This window comes from Marmota monax, unplaced genomic scaffold (assembly GCF_021218885.2).
Source record: "Marmota monax isolate L192 unplaced genomic scaffold, Marmota_monax_Labrador192_F-V1.1 WCK01_AAM20220418_F8-fsc00001, whole genome shotgun sequence".
NCBI lineage: Eukaryota > Metazoa > Chordata > Mammalia > Rodentia > Sciuridae > Marmota > Marmota monax.
Genome location: NW_026693777.1, coordinates 38125687 through 38150074, shown reverse-complemented (window position 1 = coordinate 38150074; position 24388 = coordinate 38125687). Strand labels below are relative to the sequence as shown.

The window sequence follows — 24388 nt, the reverse complement described above, 5'->3', positions numbered from 1 at the left end:
AAAAAATCCCAATATTCAACTGCACCCACAAGGTATCACCAATGTTAATCTTGAGCAGAATAAAGCTGGAGCCATTATACTTACAGATTTTCTAACATGTTATAGAGCTAGATTTTTTAAAAAAGAAAATAGTAAATATATGCACATGTGACCAACTTATCTCACAACAGTATGTCAAGAACACACAATGCACAATGGGTAATCTTTTCAACAAATGGTGCTAGGAAAAATTAGGTATACACATACATAAGAATCAGGCCCTTATCTTGCACCATATATTATAGTCAACTCAAAGTATATTAAATAATTAAATACAAGACCTGAAAATATAAAACTACTTGAAGAAAATAGAAGAGGCTTGGTTTGGGTAATTATTTTCTGCACCTGAAACCAAAAGCACAGACGAGAATAATAAAAACAGACATGGGATTGCATCAAAGTAAAAATTTCCTGCATTGCAAAATAAATAACAGAATAAAAAGGCAACCTATACAGTGGGGAGCAGTATTGGCAAACCTTAAAGGTTCTAAAAAGGGGTAAATATCCAAATTACATAAGGAACTAATGAGACTCAATAACAAAAATATAAATACTCTGACTAAAAATTGCCCAAAGGACTGAAAATACATTTTTTAAGGAAAACCTACAGATGATCAATAGATATGTAAACAGGTACTAAACATCATTAATCATCAAGGAAATACAAATAAAAATTACAAAGAGATCACCTCACATCTGATACATTGTTTATTATTAGAAGTGATAAGTTGTCTGTTATCAGTAAGAAGAAAGATAAATGTTAAAGAAAAAAGAATTGTTAATAGGAATGTAAATTGTTATAGCCATTATGGAAAATAGTCTAGTTTCTGAGGTTCTTCAGGAATTTAAAACTAGAACTATGATATTATCTCACAGTCCCACTTGTGGACATATATCTAAATAAATGAAACCAGTATCTTAAATTTCTGAACTCCCATGTTCATTTCAGCATTATTTACAATAGCAAAGATATGGAAACATCTTCAGTGCCCATCTTTGGATGAATGAATAAAGAAGATGTGGTATGTCTATATGAAGAAATATTATTCAGACTTAAAAAGGAGGGAAATCATTTCATTTTGCAGCCACATGGATGAATATGGAGGACAATATGCTGAATAAACCATTCAGAGAAAGACGAATACTGCATGATCTCATTTATATGTGGAATCTAAAAAATGTGAAACTCAATACGATAGAGAATAGAAAGGTTATTTGCCACAGGCTGGATGGAAGAGGGGGCATTTGGGGACAAGTTGCAATTATGCAAGGTAAGTTCTGGAGATGTAATGTATAACAATGTGACTGTAATTAACAATATTGTAATATACTTGAAATTTGTGAAAATGGTAGATTTAAAAAATAGTTAACTTTTAATTTTTATTTTCTTGAGTTTTTTATTTTAATTCATACATAGTAATGATACAGATTTGTGGGGTACAGAAGATAGATCTTGGGTATCTCACCATGTTAAAAAAAAAAAAGGTAACTGTGTGATGTAATAGGTATGTTAATTAGCTTGAGTTTGGTGAATATTTCAAAAGGTATAGATATATCAAATCATGCCTGAAGTATATATAACTTTTAATTGTTAATTATACTTAGTAAAGTTTGCAGAGAGGATGAAAATGACTAAATCAGATTTATATTTTGGACAGTTCATTCTTAACTATAATTACTAAAATTTATATTTCTCCATGATCTTTCCTGGGTTTTTCTGGTCACATTATGTATTTTTTTTTAGCTATTTCATCTCAGAACTTCTATTTTGAGTTTATTATCCATCCCAGACCTCTTGCCTAGACTCAGAACCATCTACCTCATTGCCAATTAGATATCTCTTCTCAGGTGATTTCATAGGAATCTCAATGTCTAAAATAGCATTTACCCTTAATTTTCCTTCCCAAATTTATATTTATTCTGTTACTCTACATCTGATATAATGGCTGCTAGAGCTGTTTTCTTTTTAATTTTTCCAAAGCCAGAAGCCTGGAAATCATCTTTGCCTTTTCTCTTTCCTGTATTTCCCATACCTGGTTTGTCAGCAAGAAACACACACACACACTACATTATATATGTACTAATATGTATATGTATATATATATATATACATATATATATATTATATAGCTTTGTCTATCATATCCTCTCTCATCTACACTATAGCAGCACCCCTCTTATTTACCTTCTTATTATCTTCAATCTTGGTTTCCTTCCTAGAACTAGACCATAACTAGCATGACCTCTTTAAAAGTCAAACTAGATCATGCCATTCTTCTGCTTAAAATTTCTCAGTCTTCTCTCTGACCTTCCTTTCAAGTATAAACTCCTTAAAATGAAACACAAGCTGCTATAGGATCTGGTTTTTGTCTACATTTTTAGTTTTAATTTTTCATGCTCCAAATGCTGTCTACTCAGATTGAGTTACTTTCAGTTTTCTAATAGTTTTCATGTTGAAAACTATTAGAAAATATTAGGAAGAAATATTTCAGATCCTTTCCTGAGGGAACAAAACCTCTTTGTTCTATATATCTTTCACTTTTTATTCTTTACATGTTAAAAACTATAGTATTTTTAAAGGTAGACAGAATAAATTGCTAGCAAGTATTGATTATCATTAACTGCATAATTGTATTTAATATGATTTATTGGTCATTCATTTTATGTATGCCATAGATCTTAAAAGTGAATCCATCAAGTATGAATCTGCTTTACTTATACTGAAATAAAATGCTACTTCATAGATTTCAGAAAAAAAGTCACATGTTGAGATTAAGTCCTGATATAACTCCTTAGGTACATATGCATTTGGTGGTCTGATTATAGAACTGAAAATGTAGAAATTGAAATAGGGTCTCTTCGTGCATAATCATTCAAACATGTGAGCTCATTTTTATTTTAGAGATCACATAATAGATCTTCTTTTCTGTCTTTTTTAACACAAATTCCATCATTTTTCTTCTAAAATGGTCAATTATAGAATAATGATATGTTTTATGTAGAGTCTGGAAAAAATAATATTTATTTGAAAGCAAAGTTGTTTTTTTTTGTTTTGTTTTGTTTTTAAATGAAACTAGTTTTTGAGCCTGGTAGAGAAAAGAAGAGATTATCAGGAGTGTGTGTTTGTGTTTTAGTTTTAAAGATACATAGGATATTTAGTCCCTGACTATTATGAATTAAAATCAAGAATTATAGGCCAACTAGAAATTGCTTTTCAAATTGATTATACCTTTACTAATATCACATACTGATTTTACAGTAAAAGTCTAAGCTACAACACTTAAGATGAGAACACAATTCATTTTACTTCACTGTTAAAAATAGCATTATCAAGCATTTTGTAATGTTTCTCTCTTCATATATTGGACTGTCATGAAGAAATAAACCTTCACTTGCTTCCATGACGGTAGATAATAAATTGACTGATATAATTCAGTTGGAAAGTTGAAATGCATTGAAAATAATGGGGCATAACATTGTAGGGTTAACATTTATTCATAGATGATGCAATTAAATAAAACAGGCATTAACTTCAAGGTCAGTCAGTAAAGTAATAAAATTGAATATTTTAATTGAATTGTAATTGCTTGCCATTGATACATGCAAGTAAAGTAAAATAGATGTCAGCTCTGCAAATTATGGTTCTTCCTCCTAATTAATTTCTTAATTCTGCATGGAGTTATCCAGTGCCTAGGTCTTGTTGTGGGTTTATTCATCCACCCAGCTTCTATCAAAGAATGTCTGTAAGACATGATTAAATGGTTAGATGTCAAGACTTATAGTTAATCTTTTTCTGTACTTTGGAAAAATCTTGTTAGTAACTTAAAGAACTTATTTATATATTTGAATTAAAATGTTGTCTAAATATAACAGCAACCTGGATCCTATAGACTGTCATTTTCTTTATTTATACTGATGTTTTCTGATATTTATATTTATATCAGCATTAGTAAGTATAACCATCTTAGTAATTATAAAGATTTCTATAGAAAAGATAGATGAATTGAGACTAATATTCCATAGTTGACCAGTTGAGGAAGTGAATTAAACTGACTTATTAAGGTTTTGATGAATTTCAATTTGTGTCCATTCACACTAGACAATAAACTAAACATCAACCTAAAAGAGAAACATCCCCTTTAGGATTAGAATAAATTGAAACTTTTAATTACATTGAAAAAGCCCATGGGGCTTTTACATAGGCTTTTCATAGTCCTTCAAAGGGTTTTAATGTAATACAGGTTTGTATAAAATGAAATAGGAATGATGACATTACAAAGATTAGTAGAAAGATTTTTCAAATTACTCTGAAATTATATGGGTCTTAATGGTAGAGTTTATTTAAAGAGAAGATTGTACCTTTTGGACTGGTTGCATTTACTAGTTAAATAGTACTTCCTTAAAATTGAAATAGAAGGAAATGTGTAAGATAAATTTTAAAACTACTAAGGTATTCTTATATATTAATACATTTAAATTTATTCTATATAATAGACTTATTTGAGAATAAATGTGTTGGTATGTTAGTACCATTCTTTAGTTGTACTTAGGAATATTGATAAACTAAACAAATTGAATTGAGAAAGGATTTATTTTTTCTAAGTTTTGTGCCAAATTTTAACTCAAACATTGACTTGATTATTTAAAATGTTTCTCTTTGAACCATTTAAAAACATTCAAAATGAGACTAATGATGAATATATATTATTGATACTAATCTGACACTGACCCTCAGTTTTCAATTACAAATGATCTTAAATGTTAGCATGCTCTGTGCATACCATCCAGTTAGAAAATTCCAAAACCAAATATGTGAAATAAGAAACTAAAATCTTGAAGCTGCATAATTATAGATAAGGTAACCATTTTTCTCATTAAAGATACATTTTTTTCTTGTTTGTAAATTGTTTAATAATTATTGTATTTCATTTTGAGAAGCAAAATAGTATAAAGACCATATATACATACAGTGGTAAAATGTTTCTAAACAAGAAGCTTATAGAAAAAAATATACAACTGTTGTAAAATTAAGTATTTAGTCTTTTATTATATTTATAAAAATAATTAAGTATTTAAATTTATGTTATTAATATTTATGGAGTGTTCTAAGCATTAAGAATTTGAGAAAAACTCTGCATTTGAATATACTCTGGGGAAGTTTGAATAATATCCTGTGATATCCCTCACTAATATTATAGTTTTGGTTTATTTAGAAGAGATCTGAGATCAAGCTGGTTTTAGGCCATTGCTTTCTAGGATAGTAGCTTCAATTACTAGAAGTCTCTGGATCTCATCCAGGAAAGTATTTTCTAAAAACAGTCTGAAATGCATGTCATATGGGTAGTGATCATGGGGTCCCCAATGACATGTTACTTTCAAATAAACAGAAATCATAGCAAAAGCAATCTGCACTCAGATGGAATTATCAGCAGGGCATCAGAAGAAAAAGATCTCAGTAGTGATTTTAATCAAATGCAGTGGGACATAATAGCTTGTTAGAAGTATATATTATATACAGCGTTGATTTAAAATTGAAAGATTCATTTAGAAGAGTACCTAGGCCACTATATTGAATCTAGACAAGCACAGTTTAATTATAAAACTTGGGCATTTTGGGGGGAAAGAATTATAATCTGTTTAAATAGTATGTTATCATGAGATAAGAATTCCTAAGTCATTGCTCATTTCAAACAAAGCCTATCTAGATAAGCTGAGGAAAACCTTGATAAATTACAGTTTTTCAGAATTGTTTATTTGTTCCTGCTAGTCCCTTGGCTTTATATTTCTAGAGCAATAATCTTTTGTTTTTGTGGAAGATTGTTTCTGCTGATCTGCCCTCTATGAAACGTCTGAAGCATCAGATCTATGGATCATAGCAACACAGATCTATGGATCATAGCAACACACAGACCTCATTATCAAACCTATAAAAACCCATACATGGACTTGTGTCATTATTAACTGTAAGCGAAAGAAATATCACTCTTTTATGTGAGGAATTTTTCAGTTTTACTATTATAGTGAAATGAACTACAACGTGTTTCAGGAAAATATTTAAATATCTTTCATAATGCTTTAAATTTTTATTTATTTCAGTAATTTTAGCCTCACAGAATTTTCAGTGCTTAGCCCAGTAATAATTAAATTTAAAATATTTCTGTGAATACAGAAAAATCTTTAAATACTCAGATTAATTTTAAGAAGGTATATCTATGTGATAATCACAAATTTGTGTAGGAAAATTGTGCCCATGTGCTTTATGTCTAGATATTTTACTAAGTTTTCTGAAAGCGAGCCAAATTATATTTATTATGAAAATATAGTCATTTTTGAGGTGAGATATAGCAGACGCTTTTATACTTCAACAGTTCCAAATTAGGGCTTGATAACTCTGCAATAACCTAAAAGAATGTCAGAAATATAATAATATCATCAGTTTGACCTTCCAGTGCTTACCTGTATAAAAAAATTGTGTGCTCTTAAATTCCTTTTCATGCCATTATAACAGTAAATAATTATTCTAATATAGAATGTAAAACATAAATTCTTAGAGTAAATCATGAGTGTTTTAAAGTATTTTAATGATATATATTCTAATACCTGAATGCTGAATGAGATATTTATGTGTTGTTGGACTGATACAGATGTGAGAATCAAGGAATTTGAAGGAAAGCTAAAAAGTGACTTCCGTACATGCTCGTCTTTCATATTTGTGCTTTGACTTTCTTGCATTCACACCCCAAACCCATGGCAGTAATAGTTAAATATAAAAAGGAAAAATGGGAAAGGCACATTTCTACTGGAAAACCTGGAAACATCTCTGTGAACTAGAAATGAAAGAGAAATACAAAATAGAAAGCAGGACTGAAGTTGTGGGCTGTAATTTAGGTATCAGAAAGATGACAAACACAGTTGATAGAACATGTTTTGTGAAGAAACAGATATTGAAAGTGTCTCACATGGGAGAACCCAAAGAAATAAAAATGTAAAATGCATGTTTTTAAATAGTAGTCAATTAGAAATATAAGCCAGGTGGGGTGGCTAACACTTATAATCCTAGTGGCTCCAGAGACTGAGGCAGCAGAATTGCAAGTTGAAAACCAGCCTCATCAACTTGGTAAGGCCTTAAGCAACTTAGTTAAGACTCTGTCTCAAAATTTTTTAAAAAAGGCCTAGGGATATGACTCAGTGGTTACGTGCCCCTGGGTTCAATCTGGAACAAACATAAAGGGAGAAATATAAATCATCCAGAATGAAACAATAACAGGGTGATGTGAAAAATACCCAATTAGAAATTTTGAGAATGAAACAATAAAAAACCTGAGCACAGTAAACTCTAGATGTGGCAAGTCAAAGAGAGAGTGAGTGAGGTTGATAAAAAGGAAAAAAGTAATTTATCCAGAAACCAACATAAAGAGAGAACACAAATTAAGAAAACAATTAAAAACTTCAGAAGATATTCTGTATCCTCTTGCTTCAATGAATAGATCATATATGTCTAGAAATTTTTCAGTGTCTTCTAGATTTTCAAAATAGTTCCTAATGATCGTCTGGATTTCAGAAATGTCTGTGATGTTACATACTTTTTCATTTATAATTTTGTTGATTCAGGTATTTTCTCTCTTGATTAGTTTGGCTAGGGATTTATCAATCTGTTTATCTTTTCAAAGAACAAACTCTTTGCTGCATTAATCCTTTTTTTATATTCTAAATTTCAGCATACTGTACCTATACATGCATACTAATGTTTATAGCCCAGATCACAATGGTCATAGACAAGTTATAGAACCAGCCTGTCAACAGATGAATAGATTTTAAAAAATAATGTGGTATATATACACAGTGAAGTTTTACTAAGCCAGAAAGGAGTGTGAAATTATGGCATTTTGGGGTAAACGGATGTTCCATTTACATCATGGTAAATGAAATACATCAGACTCAGAAAGTCAAAGGTCAGATGATTTTTTTTTCATATGAAGAAGCTAGAGAGAAGTAAGGAGATAAAAATTGAAAGGAATTGAGTGTAGAAGAAGCAGACTCAGGAGGAAGGAGGAGAGATGGGAAAAAGGAATAACTACCGAATGAGGTTGACCAAATATAGTAAATACATATATGAGTATACCACAGTAAATATCACCTTTATGTATATCAATAAGGCACCAACTAAATAAAGAGTAAATGAATAAATAGAAAAAGAAAAGAAACCATCCCAAACAAACCAAAAAGACTGCAATAAAGGAATCCATTAACACCTCATTGGAGAAAATTTCAGAGAAGGAATTTAGAAAGTTCATTGTTAGGTTAATCTGTGAGGTAAAAAATGAAATCAGAGAAAAGATACAGGAAATGAAAGGTCAATAAAGAGATATTCTGAAAAAGAATCAACAGAACTCCTCAAAATGAAGGAAATCAATAAACTAAATACAAAATTCAATGGAAAGCATCACCAACGAGTAGCCCACATGGAAGACAGAGTTTTATGCAAAAGACAAAATATCTTCAAAACAAAGTTGACCATGGATCAAAGACATTAAGAGACCATGTACAGAATTTTCAAGGAATGTAGGAGAACATGAAAAGGCCAAATTTAAGAATCATTGGGATAGATGAATGCTCTGAAATAGATACTAAAGGAATTCACATTTTTTCAGTGAAATAAATATGAGAACATTTTCTAAATCTTAAAATGAAAAATCAAACATAGGTGTTATATAGGACTCCAAATATAGAAATCACAACAAACCCACACCAAGGCACATTATTATGAAAATGCCTAAGAAAGAATAAGGATAGAATTTTAAAAGCTGCTTGGAAAAAATGACAGGTCACATGTAGACGTAAACCAGTCCAGATTTCAGCTAATTTCTCAATTCAGACCCTCAAAACTAGGTGGTAGAATAATATATACCAAGCTCTGAAAGAAAATGAATGCCATCCAAAAATACCAGGAAAATTAAACTTCAGGATTAAAGATGGAATTAAAACCTTCCATGATCAAAAAAATTTAAAAGAATTCACAACTAGAAAACCTGCACTACAAAACACTCAATAAACTAGCTCATGAAGAAGAAATGAAAATGAGCAGAAGTAAGAACTACACTACAAGAAGAGTCAATCAAAGGAGAAACTAATACCCCCCCAAAAGTAGAAATGAATCAAAATGACAAGAAATAAGCATTTCATAGTAATAACATTGAATGTAAACAGCCTAAATTCATCAATCAAAAGTGATAGACTGACAAACTGGATTAAAAAACTAGACCCAACAATATGCTCTCTCCAAGAGACATAGCTCATAGGAAAAGAAATCCACAGATAAAGATGGAAAAGGTGGGTGAAAATCATATCATTCACATAGATCTCCTGAACAAGCAGGGAGTTCTGTTTTATATCAGATAAAGTGGACTTCAAGCCACAGTTAATCAGAAGGAAAAAAAAAAGGTCATTTCAGGCATCTTAAGGGAATTATACAATAAGAAGAACTAACAATCATAAATACTTATACCCCAAACAGTGTACATACATTAAACAAACCCTTCTCAATATTAAGAATCCAATAGAAGACAACATAATAATACTGGGTGACTTTAACATACCTCTCACATCACTAGATAGATCTGTGAAACAAAAACTAAACAAAGAAACTATAAAACTAAATAATACAATCAATAATTTAAACTAGATATAGAATATTCTGTCCATCAATACTAAATACAATGTCTTGTTAGCAGCACATGGATTATTTTCTAAAATGGACCAGTTATGAAGCCACAAAGCAAAGCTTAGCAAATACAATAAAATGGAGATAATACCTGGCATTCTATCAGATCATAAAGGAATGAGATTAGAAATCAATTCTAAGATAAAAACAGATGTTATTATAACATGGAGACTAAATAATACACTATTGAATGATAAATGGATAGCAGAAGTAGTCAGGGATGAATTAAAAAAATACTTAGAGATAAATGAAACTGGTGATAACAACATATCAAAATCTCTAGGACTCTATGAAGACGGTTCTAAGAGCAAATTTCATAAACACTGAACTCATTCATTGAAAGAATAGAAAGACACCAAATAAATAATCTAACATTTCAAAAAAACAAATCAGCAGCAAATCAATAAAAGATAGTAAATAATTAAAATCAGAGCTGAATCAATGTAATTTAAACAAAAAATCAAAACATCAAACAAAAGGTTGGTTCTTTGAAAAAATAAAATTGACAAACACATCACAGGTAACCAAAAGAAAGGTATAGAAAAACTGAAATATTAAACTTTATGATGATAAAGGAAACTATTTAGAAAATTTATGAATTGAGAAACTTTGAAGACATTGGCAAATTTCTAGAAACATATGACCTACCCAGTTGAACCAGGAGGACATACAAAATTTAAACAGATCAGTTTGAAGTCATGATATTGAAAGCATCATTAAAAGCCTGGCAACAAAGAAAAGCCCAGGATCAAATGTATTCTCAGCTGAGTTCTACCAGACCTTAAAAGAAGTACTAAATGAATCCTCAAATTATACCATGAAATAGAAAAGGAGGGAACCCTTCCAAACTCTTTCTATGAAGCTAGTATCACCCTTGTACCAAAACCAGATAAAAACACATCAAGGAAAGGAAACTTCACACCAGTATTCTGGATGAACTAGATGCAGAAATTGCTTCTCTCTCTCTCTCTCTCTCTCTCTCTCTCTCTCTCTCTCTCTCTCTCCTGGTTCTTATTTGTTTTTTTAATTGGTTATTTTTAGTTATACATGACATTAGAATGTATTTTGACATATCATACATAAATGGAGTATAACTTCACATTCTTATGGTAGTACATGATGTGAAGTTATTCTGGTCATGTATTCATATGTGAACATAGGAACATTCCCATCTCCCATCCTTCTCCCCCATTCCCCCCATCCAGTACTGTGAACCTCTACTTCTCTCTCCCCACAGCCTATTGTGAGTCAACATCTGCATAGCAGAGAACATTTAGCCTTTGGTTTTTTAGAATTGGCTTATTGGACTTAACATGGTATCTTCCAGTTCCATCCATTCACTGGCAAATGCCATAATTTCATTCTTCTTTATGTCTGAGTGATATTCTATTGTGTATATATAATACATTTTCTTTATTCATTCATCTTTTGAAGGGCAACCTAGGTTGGTTCCATAGCTTAGGAATTGTCGATTGAGCTCCTATGAGCATTCATGTGTCCTCATCACTATAGTACACCAATTGTATCACTATAGTATACCGATTTTAAGTTCTTTTGGTAAAGATGCAGAAATTCTTAATAAAATACGAGCAAATTGCATACAAAAACACATTTAGAAGATAGTGCGCCATGATGAAGTGGGTTTCATCCCAGGGATGCAAGGTTGGTGGAACATACCAAAATCAGTAAATGTAATTCACCTGATAAGTAGACTTAAAAGAATCACATGATTATCTCAGAAGATGCAGAAAAGGCATTTGACAAAATACAGCAGTCATTTATGTTTAAAACACTGGAAAAAGTAGGGATAGTAGGAACATACCTCAACATTGCAAAAGTATATGTACTAAACCCAAGTCCAGCATGATTTTATATGGACAAAAACTGAAAGCATTTCTTCTAAAAACTAGAACAAGACAGGGAGGCCCTCTTTCACCACTTCTCTTCAGCATAGTTTTTGAAACTCTAGCCAATGCCATCTTCAAAAGAAAAAAAATTAAAGTGATACAAATAGGAAAAGAAAAGCTCAGAGTATCTCTATTTGCCAACAACATGATCCTATAGTTAGAAGGCCCAATAAAATTATTGAATAGAAACTTAGATTCTGACCATGGTGTTTAGAGGCATGGCCTTTTGGAGGTATTAAGAATACCGATAATTGAATACTGATAGCTGTATAACATAAGAAAAAGTGTCCAGAAGATACTGCACTTGCCTTTTCCTTATCTCTTGTTATGTGATGCCGTATGCCACCCTGGAACTCTTAGTCAGAAGGCCATCACCAGATGCAGTCCCTTGTCCTTGAACTTCTAGAATGATGAACCAAAATAAAATCTCTTTTCTTGATAAAATTACAAAGCCTCAGGCAATTCATTATAGTAATGCAAAATGGACTAATACAGACACCAAGATAATAAAAATAGGTCCAGACAGATAATATTGAATGTTAAATGATTGGGTTCAGATCTTTGGATCAATTTTTGTGAAAGATATAAGGTTTTTTTGTATGTGAATCTTTCACCTATTCCAGAACTATTCAAGATTATATTTTCTCCATTATATTGTTTTTGCTCCTTGGCCAAAAATCATAAGACTATACTTATGTGGATCTGTGTCTGGGTTCCTTGTTTTACTTTTTTGATTTATTTCTCTGTTCTATTTTGCCAATATGCCACATTGTCTTAATTACTATAACTTCATGGTAAGTCTTAAAGTTATTATCAGACTTCTGACTTTGTTCATTAATGTGTTGACTACCTTGGGTCATTTGTCCCTCCATAAGTACTTTAGAATTAGTTTGTTCATACCCACAACCATTCTGGTAGTTTGTCAGTGCTATAAATATATGTATACAGTGGGGAAAACATGATATTATTGATTCTATCCAGAAGTGTGAAAATCTTTTCATTTATTTAGTTATTTGATTTCATTCATGAGTTTTGCAGTTTTCCTTACATTGATCTTATTTATATTATGGTCAATATATACCTTAATTTATTTTGGGAGTACTAGAGTAAATGACATTGTATTTTTAATTACAAATTCCACTTGTTTATTGTTGGTATGTAGGAAAGCAATTGAGTTTTGTGTATTAACCTTGTATTCTACAATCATTCTATAATCATTTATTAATTCCTATAATATTTTTTCTTGACTCTTTCAGATTTTCTACATATATGATTATGTCATCTTTAAACAAATATAGTTTTTTCTTTCTTCTTTTCTATTCTGTATATATTTTATTTCCTTTTCCATTCCATTAGCAAAACTTAATAAGTTTTTTGAAAGTAGTAGGGAAATGGGATATCCTTTTCTTGTTCCCCATCTTAGTTAGAAAACTTCAGTTTCTCACCATTGAATATGATATTATCATTAGAGTTCTGATAACATGAGGAAGTTCTCCATTATTTCTCATTTACTGAAAGTTTTTTTTTTTATCATAAATGGATGTTGAGTTTGTAAAATGTTTTTTCACATCTGTTGATAGGATTATGTGATTTTTTTACTATTGTTTTATTCTGCTGGTGTAATGGATTTCATAACTTGATTTTCAGATGTTTAACTAGCCATCCATACCAGGGATAAATCTACTTGGTCGTAGTATATACCTACATATTTTTAAGTTCCATTTGCTAATATTTTGTTGAAGATTTTTACATGTGTTCATGAGAGATATTAGTGTTTAGTTTTCTTTATTTGTAATTGCTTTCACTTTGCTAGTAGGGTAATACTGGCCTCATTAAAATGGGTTTTTGAAAATATTTTTTGCTTCTGTCCTATAAAAGAGACTATAGAGAATAGGTATAATTTGTTTCTTAGGTGTTTAGTTAAATTACCAGTGAATCTGTCTGGACCTGGTGAATTCTCTTTTGTAAGGTTTAACTATTGAACTTAACCAAATTTTAAAGAGTTATTATCATAACAACTGCAGTCTTTAACCTCAATACAATCAAATTAGTAAACAACAAAAAGTAGTGAAAATATATGTGTTCACACAAGAGTGATTCCTTAATAGCAATAAAAATCATGAAATATGGAAAACTAAATGACAAATAAAGTGTAATTTCTCAAATTTTTTGGATGTGCAATATTGGTATTTAAATCCTATTTTTAAAAAAGATGTAATTATAAGTAAATCAAGTGTTCAAATCAAGAAGCTAGAATTAAATAAGCTATTTAGCAAACATTTAAAAATAAGAAGGAAGAAAAGGTAAAGTAAGACAAAAATCTAAGAAAATGAAAAGTCAAACACTAAAGGCACAAACAAAAATTTGGCACTTTGATAAGACCCCCTTAGATGCCAAACATCTGGTAAGGTCTGTCAAGAATAAAACAACAACCAATAAGAAACTATTCTGCCCCAAAATAAATTCATCATACTTATGGCATACAAATAGCATCATCAAATTCATAATATAAACACATTTGATAAGCACAAGACTAATAATGGCTTTGCTTCAGAATTATGGAAAAAAAGATGAGTCTATTAGAAAAATTGTAAAGCACATAGACAATCAACCCAAAAGGGAAAAACTTACAAATACACACTTGTCTACTATAAAATGCAGAACACCATTTATCAAAATACACTACACTGCCACAAAAACAAAGTATAAAGACAGTTGACTGATTAGAGAAGGTATTTAATGTCCATAATAAAGAAGATTAGCGTTTAGAATATATCAAGAACTTGAATCATCAAATAAAAGACAAAACTTACCATTACCAAATGGTAAATAATTCATAGAAGTGAGAATCTGAATGAATAGGCAATGAAATATGAGACAATAATTTCTTTCAGTAATCAAAAAATGGAAATTAAAACAATATGTGAAATAATTTTATATACATACATATGTATGTATATATATTTGTATGTATATGTATCAGATTGCCAAAACATTTGACATCTGGTATATCTCAGAGATAGAGTACTTGTCTAACATGAATGAAGCCACAAGTTTAAACCACAACAACACAAAAATTAATAAATAAAGCATTTAACAACACTAAATTATTTTTGCAATATATGAAATGGGAATTATAATTCCCTGATGTTGGAAGTATAAATTAGTAATGCTGCTTTAGGGGAAAATTTGGCAATATCTAATAGAATTGAAAGATACACATGTGTGTACACACGCATATATAAAAATATTTATTCTCCTCTCTCATAGTAATTCTATTCTAAAGCATATTCACCATAGTACAAAAAATACCAATGGTAAATAAGAAATCAGAACCAACCCAATCCCCAACTGTCCATCTCTTGGAGAATACATCCATATAATGGAATGCAATTCAATGGTAAAATATCAACCAGAGCCACAGTAATAAATTTGCATAACTCATTAACAATGTGAATTGAAAAAATACTTAAAATTGTATCATTTGTGCAAAATTTTAACATTCACAAACAATACTAAATACTGTTTTATAGACATAGATTTGTAGTAAAATTACAAAATCAAAGTTGAAAAGTATTACACTAACTTCAGAAGAATGATTATCCATATGGAAAAGAGTAGAGCATATTGATTAGTGGTAGATATGTTATGAAATTCTGTTGCATTGGTGGTATTTAATTTCTTAAGGAAAAGTTAGTGAGGGCTAGGGATGCAGCTCAGAACTCTTGCCTAGCATGAATGAGACCCTAGATTCAATTTTAGTACTTAAAAAAAAAAGGCTTATGTAGCAAAATGTTAATTTTTATAAAATGTTATGTTACTTCAAAGTATTTCATTTATTTATTTATTTTATATATTGAATTGAAATGTAATTGGACATAGTCAGGAGTTCATTTATGTGTTCACCCAGCCTACCACAAGAATTAGGTTGCTATGAAGGAAGCTAACTTAAATAATGTACCCACTGCTACCAGTCTGAGTTGTTTTGTTTTGAATATGATCTAACATAATACACAATAGCAGAAGAAGCCATAAGTCCTACATTTCTCCTTGGTACTATGAAATTTTGGCTGTAAGAAATGTCATGTTGCTGGGTGTGATGGTGCATTCCTGAAATTCCAACTACTCAGGAGGTTGAGGCATGAGGAGCACACTTTCAAGTTCAGCCTGGAAAATTTAGTGACACTCCATCTCAAAATAAACAAGGACTAGTTCAAAGGTATAGCACCCCAGATTCAATCCCCAGTACTAAAAGAGAAAGGAAAAAAGGTCATGTTACTCAAGAAAGGCATCCAACTGAAAAAAGAAAACTATTAATCAGTTTGTATAATTAAGAATCTGAATGTTTTAATCAATTATAAATAAAAATAACTTACTTAAATGGAGTTAAATCCATAAATGTACATATAGAAATAAATATCTAAAATGAATTCTTTAATTATGTAGTTGATTTGTGGTATGAGTTTTTCCCTCCTTCTCATTATTGCTCCATCACCTACATACTCTACTGTTATATTAGTTGAATCTGTTTATTGTAGCCTAAGAAAATGCTCTTGACACAATAGTGATTTTAGAGTTGTTTTCCCTTTTTCTTGGAAAACACATTGTTGCACAAGTGGTCATAAAAACAAAATGTCAGTTTATTTAATAATACGATTATTTGTGCTCATGTGATACTATTAAGCAAATTAATTATATAGATAGAACATTCTACCACTGTTCTGTTTTCTGCTTTCATTCATGGCTATTGAGCCCAGGGGTGCTCTACCACTGAGCTACATCCCCAATTCTTTTTATTTTTATTTTGAGACAGCATTTCCCCAAGTTGTCCAGGCTGGTCTCGAACTTAAAATCCTCCGGCATCAGCCTCATAACTTGCTACAGTTACAGGCATAAAGTGCAAAGTTTCAAGTTTAAATTAAATAAGGATAAATCAGAAAATTCTTATGGTTGTTCATGAGTAAACTAAACTGCAATGATTAAAATACCAAGGATTTAAATTTCACATCTTTAAAATTATACTTTTTCCAATTCTAACTATAATTTCTCAAAAAAGAGAAAGGAATAAAAATAATGCATCTAATTATTGATGCAGTGCTATTGAAATGAACTGAAACTTATTTTTAAGAGCAAGAAAATCAGCACAAAAAGAAGAATAGGAAAGTAAATACTAGCAAAGTACATTTTACTTTAAGACAAAAGCAACTTAAAATATATTCACACTGCTTTCCTAGGTAAGAGGGGCAAAAGGAAGGTGAATATGTCTTTAAGCTTTTATCTACAGTTATCTAGAAAAACTTTTAAATCTTTCTTGGCAGGTTTAGATCCAGATAAACATCTTGGGAAAACGCTGGATGAGATGGAGCCTTATCTCTTAGAGGTAAGAATATGCTACTTTTCAAAATATAGAAGCATAAAGGAAGAAAAAAGAAGTGCTATGCTTATGACTATAAAAATGATTTTTATTTTAGAAATATTTATTGCATGTCTTATGAAATTATACTTCTAATGAATATAAAAAACGTTTAAAATTATGAAAATCATCTTTGCTTCAAACAAAAAAAAACTAGGAGTGTTATCTATATTCTTTGTCAGTACTTCCTGGTCTCAGATGTCTCATGTCTGAATTCTTTCACCTCTAAATGGATACAGCTCTAAGATGATAATGATCCTGTTTTATTAAACTCAGTAGACATTAATTTTTATTTGCCAGTTACAAGCACTCCTTGAAATGTTTCTATTCACCAAAATGATGCCGCACTTCTCTAGTTTTCCTTCTTTTTTTCTGGTCTTTCTTCATCTCTTTTGGCAGTTTTTCATAGTAGATATTCCATTTTCACTCTATAAGCTTTTTCTGGGTGATCACAGTTACTCACACGACTTTAATTATTAAGTCTATTTTGATTATTCTTAAATCTTTCTAGCTCATATTTCTCTTCTATGCTCCAATGCCTACAGAGACCACAAATTACATCCCTACATACTTGATTTGGCTTTTATATCATTGTTCTTTACCATTCCCTTTGTCTTCATCTTAATATGGATGCCTGTCACTTCGGACCTAAACTGACACCTCCAAATTTTCCTCTGCATTCTATTTTATTTCCCAAATTTTGCCTCATGCCTCAAAACTAAATGAATGCCATTGTCTGCAGGCTAAATCAAAATTCTTTGGAGTCTTTCTTTCTCCCCTCCTATATGTGACACATGAACATGATCTTGTCTGCTCTGTCTCCAGATTATATTCTAAATTCAAGCATACCTTACTTTCTATACTGCTACCTCTACACCATAAGCATCTCTTGTCTGGCATATTACATCAGCCCCTAACAGGTCTACTTATTTCCACCATTGGCCTCTGTAATTCATTATTCATACAGATGCCAGAGTGACATTTTTAAAGTGTAAATCAAATTATACGACTGCTTTGTTTAAAATTTAAATGGGTTCTCTTTGAAGCTAGAGTAACAACTAAACTCCTATGAGATCACAACCTGTGAGACCCTGTATCATCAGCATCCTATCAGTCTTTTCAGGCTTACCTTTTACTAGTTTCCATATTGTTCACTGAGCCATTGCCACATATACCTCTTTATTATTTCATCACATTTACTACCTTTTTTTTCCTCCTTGAACTTTACCCTTCCTGGCATGTTTTCCTCAGACCATCACAAGGTTAGTATCTTTTTATAATTTGACAGCTCGAATATAGCCACCTCAGAGAACCTCTTCCTAGCTGGCCAAGCTAGAGCAGTCTTTCCACATTATCTTATGTATCTTTATTGCCATCCATTGCCACGCTAGAACATAAGTTCTAATAATCTTGCCAAGATTTTGGTAGGCATTAGTTCTTTAGTTCTTCATTCAGGTACTTGTTCATCTTTTCATCTATTTATTCATCCCATATTTAAATTATTTAACATTTATTGAGGGTCTGTTAGGTGACAAATGCTGCAGACAGCACTAAGTATACATGATGAATTAATCAATCATGATCCTTATTCTTGAAGCATTTACAATCTATTCTAGTTGTTTTCAGATCTAAAACTATAGTTCACTGGTGACATTATTAAAAATCATATACTCATTTAACCTCAAGAAATTTCAGTTCAGAAGGACAAAAGATGATGACCTTTACTCAAGCACTAGGTAATTCTGACACAGGGATTAAGTACAGTATATCATCTTCTAGTTTCTTAATACCACTGACACATTTAAGACCCTGTATTTCTAGATTCCTCTAAAAGAATATGTGCCCTCTTGAAACTATGGTCTGTTTCCTTCTATGATACTACTCACTTCTGAAGACTTTCTGAGTACTTATTTTCTTGTGGAGGCTTTTCATATAGAATCTATTTCTTATATGTATGGTTGCATCCCTAGCCTTCTTTCTGTGATGATCTTAAATATCTCAATGAATTCAACTGCCAACTTGAATCTTAGAACAATTAAATTTATGTTCCTCATCTATTTCCAGACCTGATTTTCTGACCAGTTTTAAATTCACCTTCATCTCTTAAATGTCCCAAATACTGAACTTCAACAACATAGAAATGAGTTCTACTTATCCTAATTTATCAGTGCCATTTTCTGGCAGTGAAGAGCTCCATTATCTACACAGTTGTCAAAGTCAAAAAAAGTAAATAGTAATAAATGATTTCATATGCTCCTTTATTGATAAATAAAGCCCTAAATCTTTTAATTCTGCCTTCTAAATATCTCATTATCTGCCCCCTTTTATACTCAATTGTTAACCACAGTAGAGTCCCCTCTAGGTTATTGCAGCTAGATTCTAGCTTAAGTTTTTCTCCTATTTGTCTTTTCCTTTGTTGATTCATTATCCACAGTTCCACAACCACAATGTACAGGAAGTGCAAAGGTGATCTTATCACACTTTACTTATAAATTTTTGAGTTGCTTCTCATTGTCTCAAAATAAAACGTTTAAACACCTTCCCTTGACTCATGTATCCTTGAGGAAAATCAGGCTTGTAAGATGACAATCTACTACGTATATCCTATGTTTCATCAATTTTGAACTACTGATGATTCTACTCCCCTTCTCTGAGCATTATCCCTCCTTTAGCTAAATTCAGGATATCTTTAAAGTTTAAATTCATAATTCACTACTGTGAGACTTTTTTGCTTAAAAAACAACAACAAAAAATCCTTCTTGGAGTAGCAGTTTGCTCTTTATTGTTTATAATATTTCTCATGGTATATCTTATTTTCTTCATAGTGTTTATTGTAAAATTAACATTTGTATTATATGAATAATAAACTCAAGACAAAAAAAATAATAAAGAATCTTCCAGTGATTCCAAGCACTCATGTTTTGTGTTTTTCCCAGAGTTACCTCTCTTTTCTATTCTAATGTGTTTCTTCAGAAACATTTTGGCATATGCAAATATATATGCATGTGTTTATCCATTTTTACCTAAATTGGTGCATACTATACATATTTTTTTCATCTTGCATTTTACCATGTACAAATCCATGGCATTTGTTTATAGTCATTGTGTTCAATTACATGGATATTCTATAATCAAACCTATTTCTTATTAGTGGACGTTACTCTTTATTGAGTTTAAATGTCTTTTGCTATTACAAATAATGCTGGAGTGAACATTATTGTACATATGTTTGGGGTCCGTGTTGTATTTTTCTGTAGGATAAAATAGTAGAAGTGGAAATTCTGGGTCTGAGGGTATATATGTTTTAAATTTTAATAAATATTGAAGATATTTATTTCCAGCTATGGTGGAATTACTTATATCAGACTACCTTTCCCACAAACAACTATAAAAGTTATATGAAAAATAACATTAGAAGGCATTAGAGAATTGCCATAACTGTAATAATTTGAAGGGCCAGATTTTCAAAGAAAGCAAAAGCTCAAACATCACCTATTTCCCCTTCAAAGTAATTTCTGATTCAGAAATAGTACAGAGACGTTAAGAAGCTGAGGGGGAAACTCCAGCTGAGAAGATGAATAGGCATTCAGTTTCATAGGGAAAGGGAGACAAAAGTTAGCATTCAGAGCATCAGAAGTAATGGTAATCCTTCCCTTGATTTTTTTTAGTTGAAACTACTGAATGGGCTATATGTTAGGAGTAGAGATAAATCCAAAATAGTCTAGCCTTTGTAAGCATTCGTATCTATCTTTAAAGTCATGTCAATTCTAGACTGATTTAAGTGATTGGGTTCTACTTTTATTACCTGTTTCTTTCTGGGGAAAGATAATATAATTCAGAACTTCAAATTACCTCTAAAATACTTTGCTTACAATTTTTAATAGGCAATCAAAACTGCCTAGTGTATCAGGAGACCTGATAAATTATCTGAAACTCAAGAGAAAAATAGACAATAGAAACATCCCAGAGGATATCCATGTAATGGAATTATCAGATTTACACTCCAAAATGGTTAAGGCTAATATGCTCAGTAAAATAGATGAGAAGATGTAGTATTTTAGACGAGAGTTAGCATCTATAAAATAAACAGATGGAATTGTCGATCTTAAAAATAACAGTATCATGATTGCATTTTCTATTTCAGCAAGGAATGTCATTGGGATTTTGATGGGAATTGTATTGAATCTGTAAAGTGCTTTTGGTAATATGGCCATCTTAATAATATTAATTCTACCAATCCATGAGCAAGGTAAATCCTTCCATCTTCTAAGGTCTTCTTCTATTTCTTTCTTCAGGGTTCTGTAGTTTTCATTGTATAGATCTTTCACCTCTTTTGTTAGGTTGATTCCCAGGTATTTTATTTATTTATTTTTTTTTTTTGAGGATATTGTGAATGGAGTAGTTGTCCTCATTTCCATTTCAGAGAATTTGTCACTGATATACAGGAATGCCTTTGATTTATTAGTATTGATTTTATACCCTGCCACTTTGCTGAATTCATTTACTAGTTCTAGAAGTTTCTTGTTGAACTTTTTGGGTCTGCTAGGCATAGGATCATGTCATCAGCAAATAGTGCTAATTTAAGTTCTTCTTTTCCTATATTTATGCCTTTAATTTTTTTCATCTGTCTAATTGCTCTAGCTAGTGTTTCAAGAACTATGTTGAATAGAAATGGTGAGAGAGGGCATCCCTGTCTTGTTCCAGATTTTAAAGGGAATGCCTTCAATTTTTCTCCATTTAGAATGATGCTGGCCTGAGGCTTAGTGTATATAGCTTTTACCATGTTGAGGTAATTTCCTGTTATCCCTAATTTTTCTAGTGTTTTGAACCTAAATCGATGCTGTATTTTGTCGAATGCTTTTTCAGCATCTATGGAGATGATCATATAGTTCTTATCTTTAAGTCTATTGATGTGGTGAATTACATTTATTGATTTCCATATATTGAACCAGCCTTGCATCCTGGGGATGAATCCTGCTTGGTCATGGTGCACGATCTTTTTGATATGTTTTTGTATCCGATTTGCCAGAATTTTATTGAGTATTTTTGCATCTATATTCATTAGAGATATTGGTCTGAATTTTTCTTTCTTTGAAGTGTCTTTATCTGGTTTTGGAATCAGGGTGATGTTGGCCTCATAGAATGAATTTGGAAGTACTCCCTCTTTTTCTATCCGCTGAAATAGATTGAAGAGTATTGGTATTAGTTCCTCTTTAAAGTTCTTGTAAAACTCTGCTGTATATCTGTCTGGTCCTGGGCTTTTCTTGGTTGGTAGTCTTTTGATGGTTTCTTCTATTTCCTAACTTGATATTGGTCTGTTTAGGTTGTTTATATCATCCTGACTCAATCTGGGTAGCTCATATGCCTTAAGGAATTTATCGATGCCTTCACTATCCTCTATTTTATTAGAGTAAAGGGTTTCAAAATAATTTCTAATTCTGTATTTCTGAAGTGTCTGTTGTGATGTTGCCTTTTTCATCCCGTAAGCCAGTAATTTGGGTTCTCTCCCTTCTTCTCTTTGTTAGCATGGCTAGTGATCTATCAATCTTATTTATTTTTTCAAAGAACCAACTTTTAGTTTTGTCAATTTTTTCGATTGTTTCTTTTGTTGAGATTTCAGCTCTGATTTTAATTAAAGCAATCATGAAATTCATCTGGAAAAATAAGAGACCCAGAATAGCTAAAGTAATTCTAAGCAGGAAGAGTGAAACTGGTGGTATCGCGATTCCAGATTTTAAACTAAACTATAGAGCAATAGTAACAAAAACAGCATGGTACTGGCAGCCAAACAGGTTGGTAGACCAATGGTACAGAATAGAGGACACAGAGACAAATCCACAAAATTACAACTACCTTATATTAGACAAAGGTGCTAAACACATGCAATAGAGAAAGATAGCATCTTCAACAAATGGTGCTGGGAGAACTGGAAATCCATATGCAACAAAATGAAATTGAATCCCTTTCTCTCACCATGCACAAAAGTCAACTCAAAATGGATCAAGGAGCTAGGAATCAAACCAGAGACTCTGCGTCTAATAGAAGATAAAGTTGGCCCTAATCTTCATCACGTGGGGACAGGCCCCAAATTCCTTAATATGACACTTATAGCACAAGAGTTAAAACCAAGAATCAACAAATGGGACCAATTCAAACTAAAAAGGTTTTTCTCAGCAAGAGAAATAATATGTGAGGTGAATAGGAAGCCTACATCCTGGGAACAAATTTTTACCCCTCAAACATCAGATACAGCTCTAATCTCTAGAGTATACAAAGAACTCAAAAAGTTTAACAACAAAAAAACAAATAGCCCAATCAACAAATGGGCCAAGGACTTGAACATACACTTCTCAGAAGAGGATATACAATCAATCAACAAATACATGAAAAAATGCTCACCATCTCTAGCAATCAGAGAAATGCAATTTAAAACTACTCTAAGATACCATCTCACTCCAATAAGAATGGCAGCCATTATGAAGTCAAACAACAATAACTGCTGGCGAGGATTCGGGGAAAAAGGTACACTCATACATTGCTAGTGGGACTGCAAATTGGTGCAGCCAATTTGGAAAGCAGTATGGAGATTCCTTGGAAAGCTGGGAATGGAACCATTATTTGACCCAGCTATTCCCCAGACTATAGTTCAGACTATACCCAAAAGACCTTAAAAGAGCATACTATAGGGACACAGCCACATCAATGTTTATAGCAGCACAAGTCACAATAGCTAGAATGTGGAACCAACCTAGATGCCCTTCAATAGATGAATGGATTAAAAAATATGGCATTTATACACAATGGAATATTACTCAGCACTAAAAAAATAACAAAATCATGGCATTTGCAGGGAAATGGATGGCATTCGAGCAGATTATGCTATGTGAAGTTAGCCAATCCCTAAAAAACAAATGTCAAATGTCTTCTCTGATATAAGGGGGGGTGACTCAAAATGGGATAGGGAGGAAGAGCATGAAAAGAAGACTACCACTAAATAGGGAAGAGAGGTGGGAGGAAAAAAGAGGGAGAAGGCGAGTTGCATGGAAGATGGAAGGAGAACCTCATTGTTATACAGAATGCATGTATGATGTTGTGATGAGAAAAAGAAAAAAAATGTGTCACATTAGATTGGATAGAGAGAAATGATGGGAGGGGAGGGGAGGAGTAGGGGGGATAGGAAGGGCAGCAGAATATGATAGACATTATGATTGGTGTGTGTATATAGGTGACTCTATGACCAGTGTGATTCTGCAATCTGTACAATTAGAAAAATGAGAAATATACCCCAATGATTCAAATGTATGAATT

The 24388-nt window shown here is 31.6% G+C and overlaps 1 protein-coding gene across 4 annotated transcripts in view; it reads left to right on the top strand.

The window, feature by feature from the left end:
* Window positions 1-24388, top strand: part of Dph6 (diphthamine biosynthesis 6) — a 172813-nt gene that overhangs the window by 128686 nt on the left and 19739 nt on the right. For 3 of the 4 annotated variants that reach the window (XR_009228382.1, XM_046461653.2, XM_046461654.2), the window contains 2 exons: window positions 1125-1310; window positions 16986-17047. Coding sequence is in view for 3 of the 4 variants with exons in the window: in XM_046461653.2 (XP_046317609.1) it covers window positions 1125-1310; window positions 16986-17047 (248 nt within the window). In the remaining variant the exon portion in view is untranslated. The remainder of the gene's footprint in view (window positions 1-1124; window positions 1311-16985; window positions 17048-24388) is intronic. The other variant, XM_046461655.2, reaches the window with a different exon arrangement.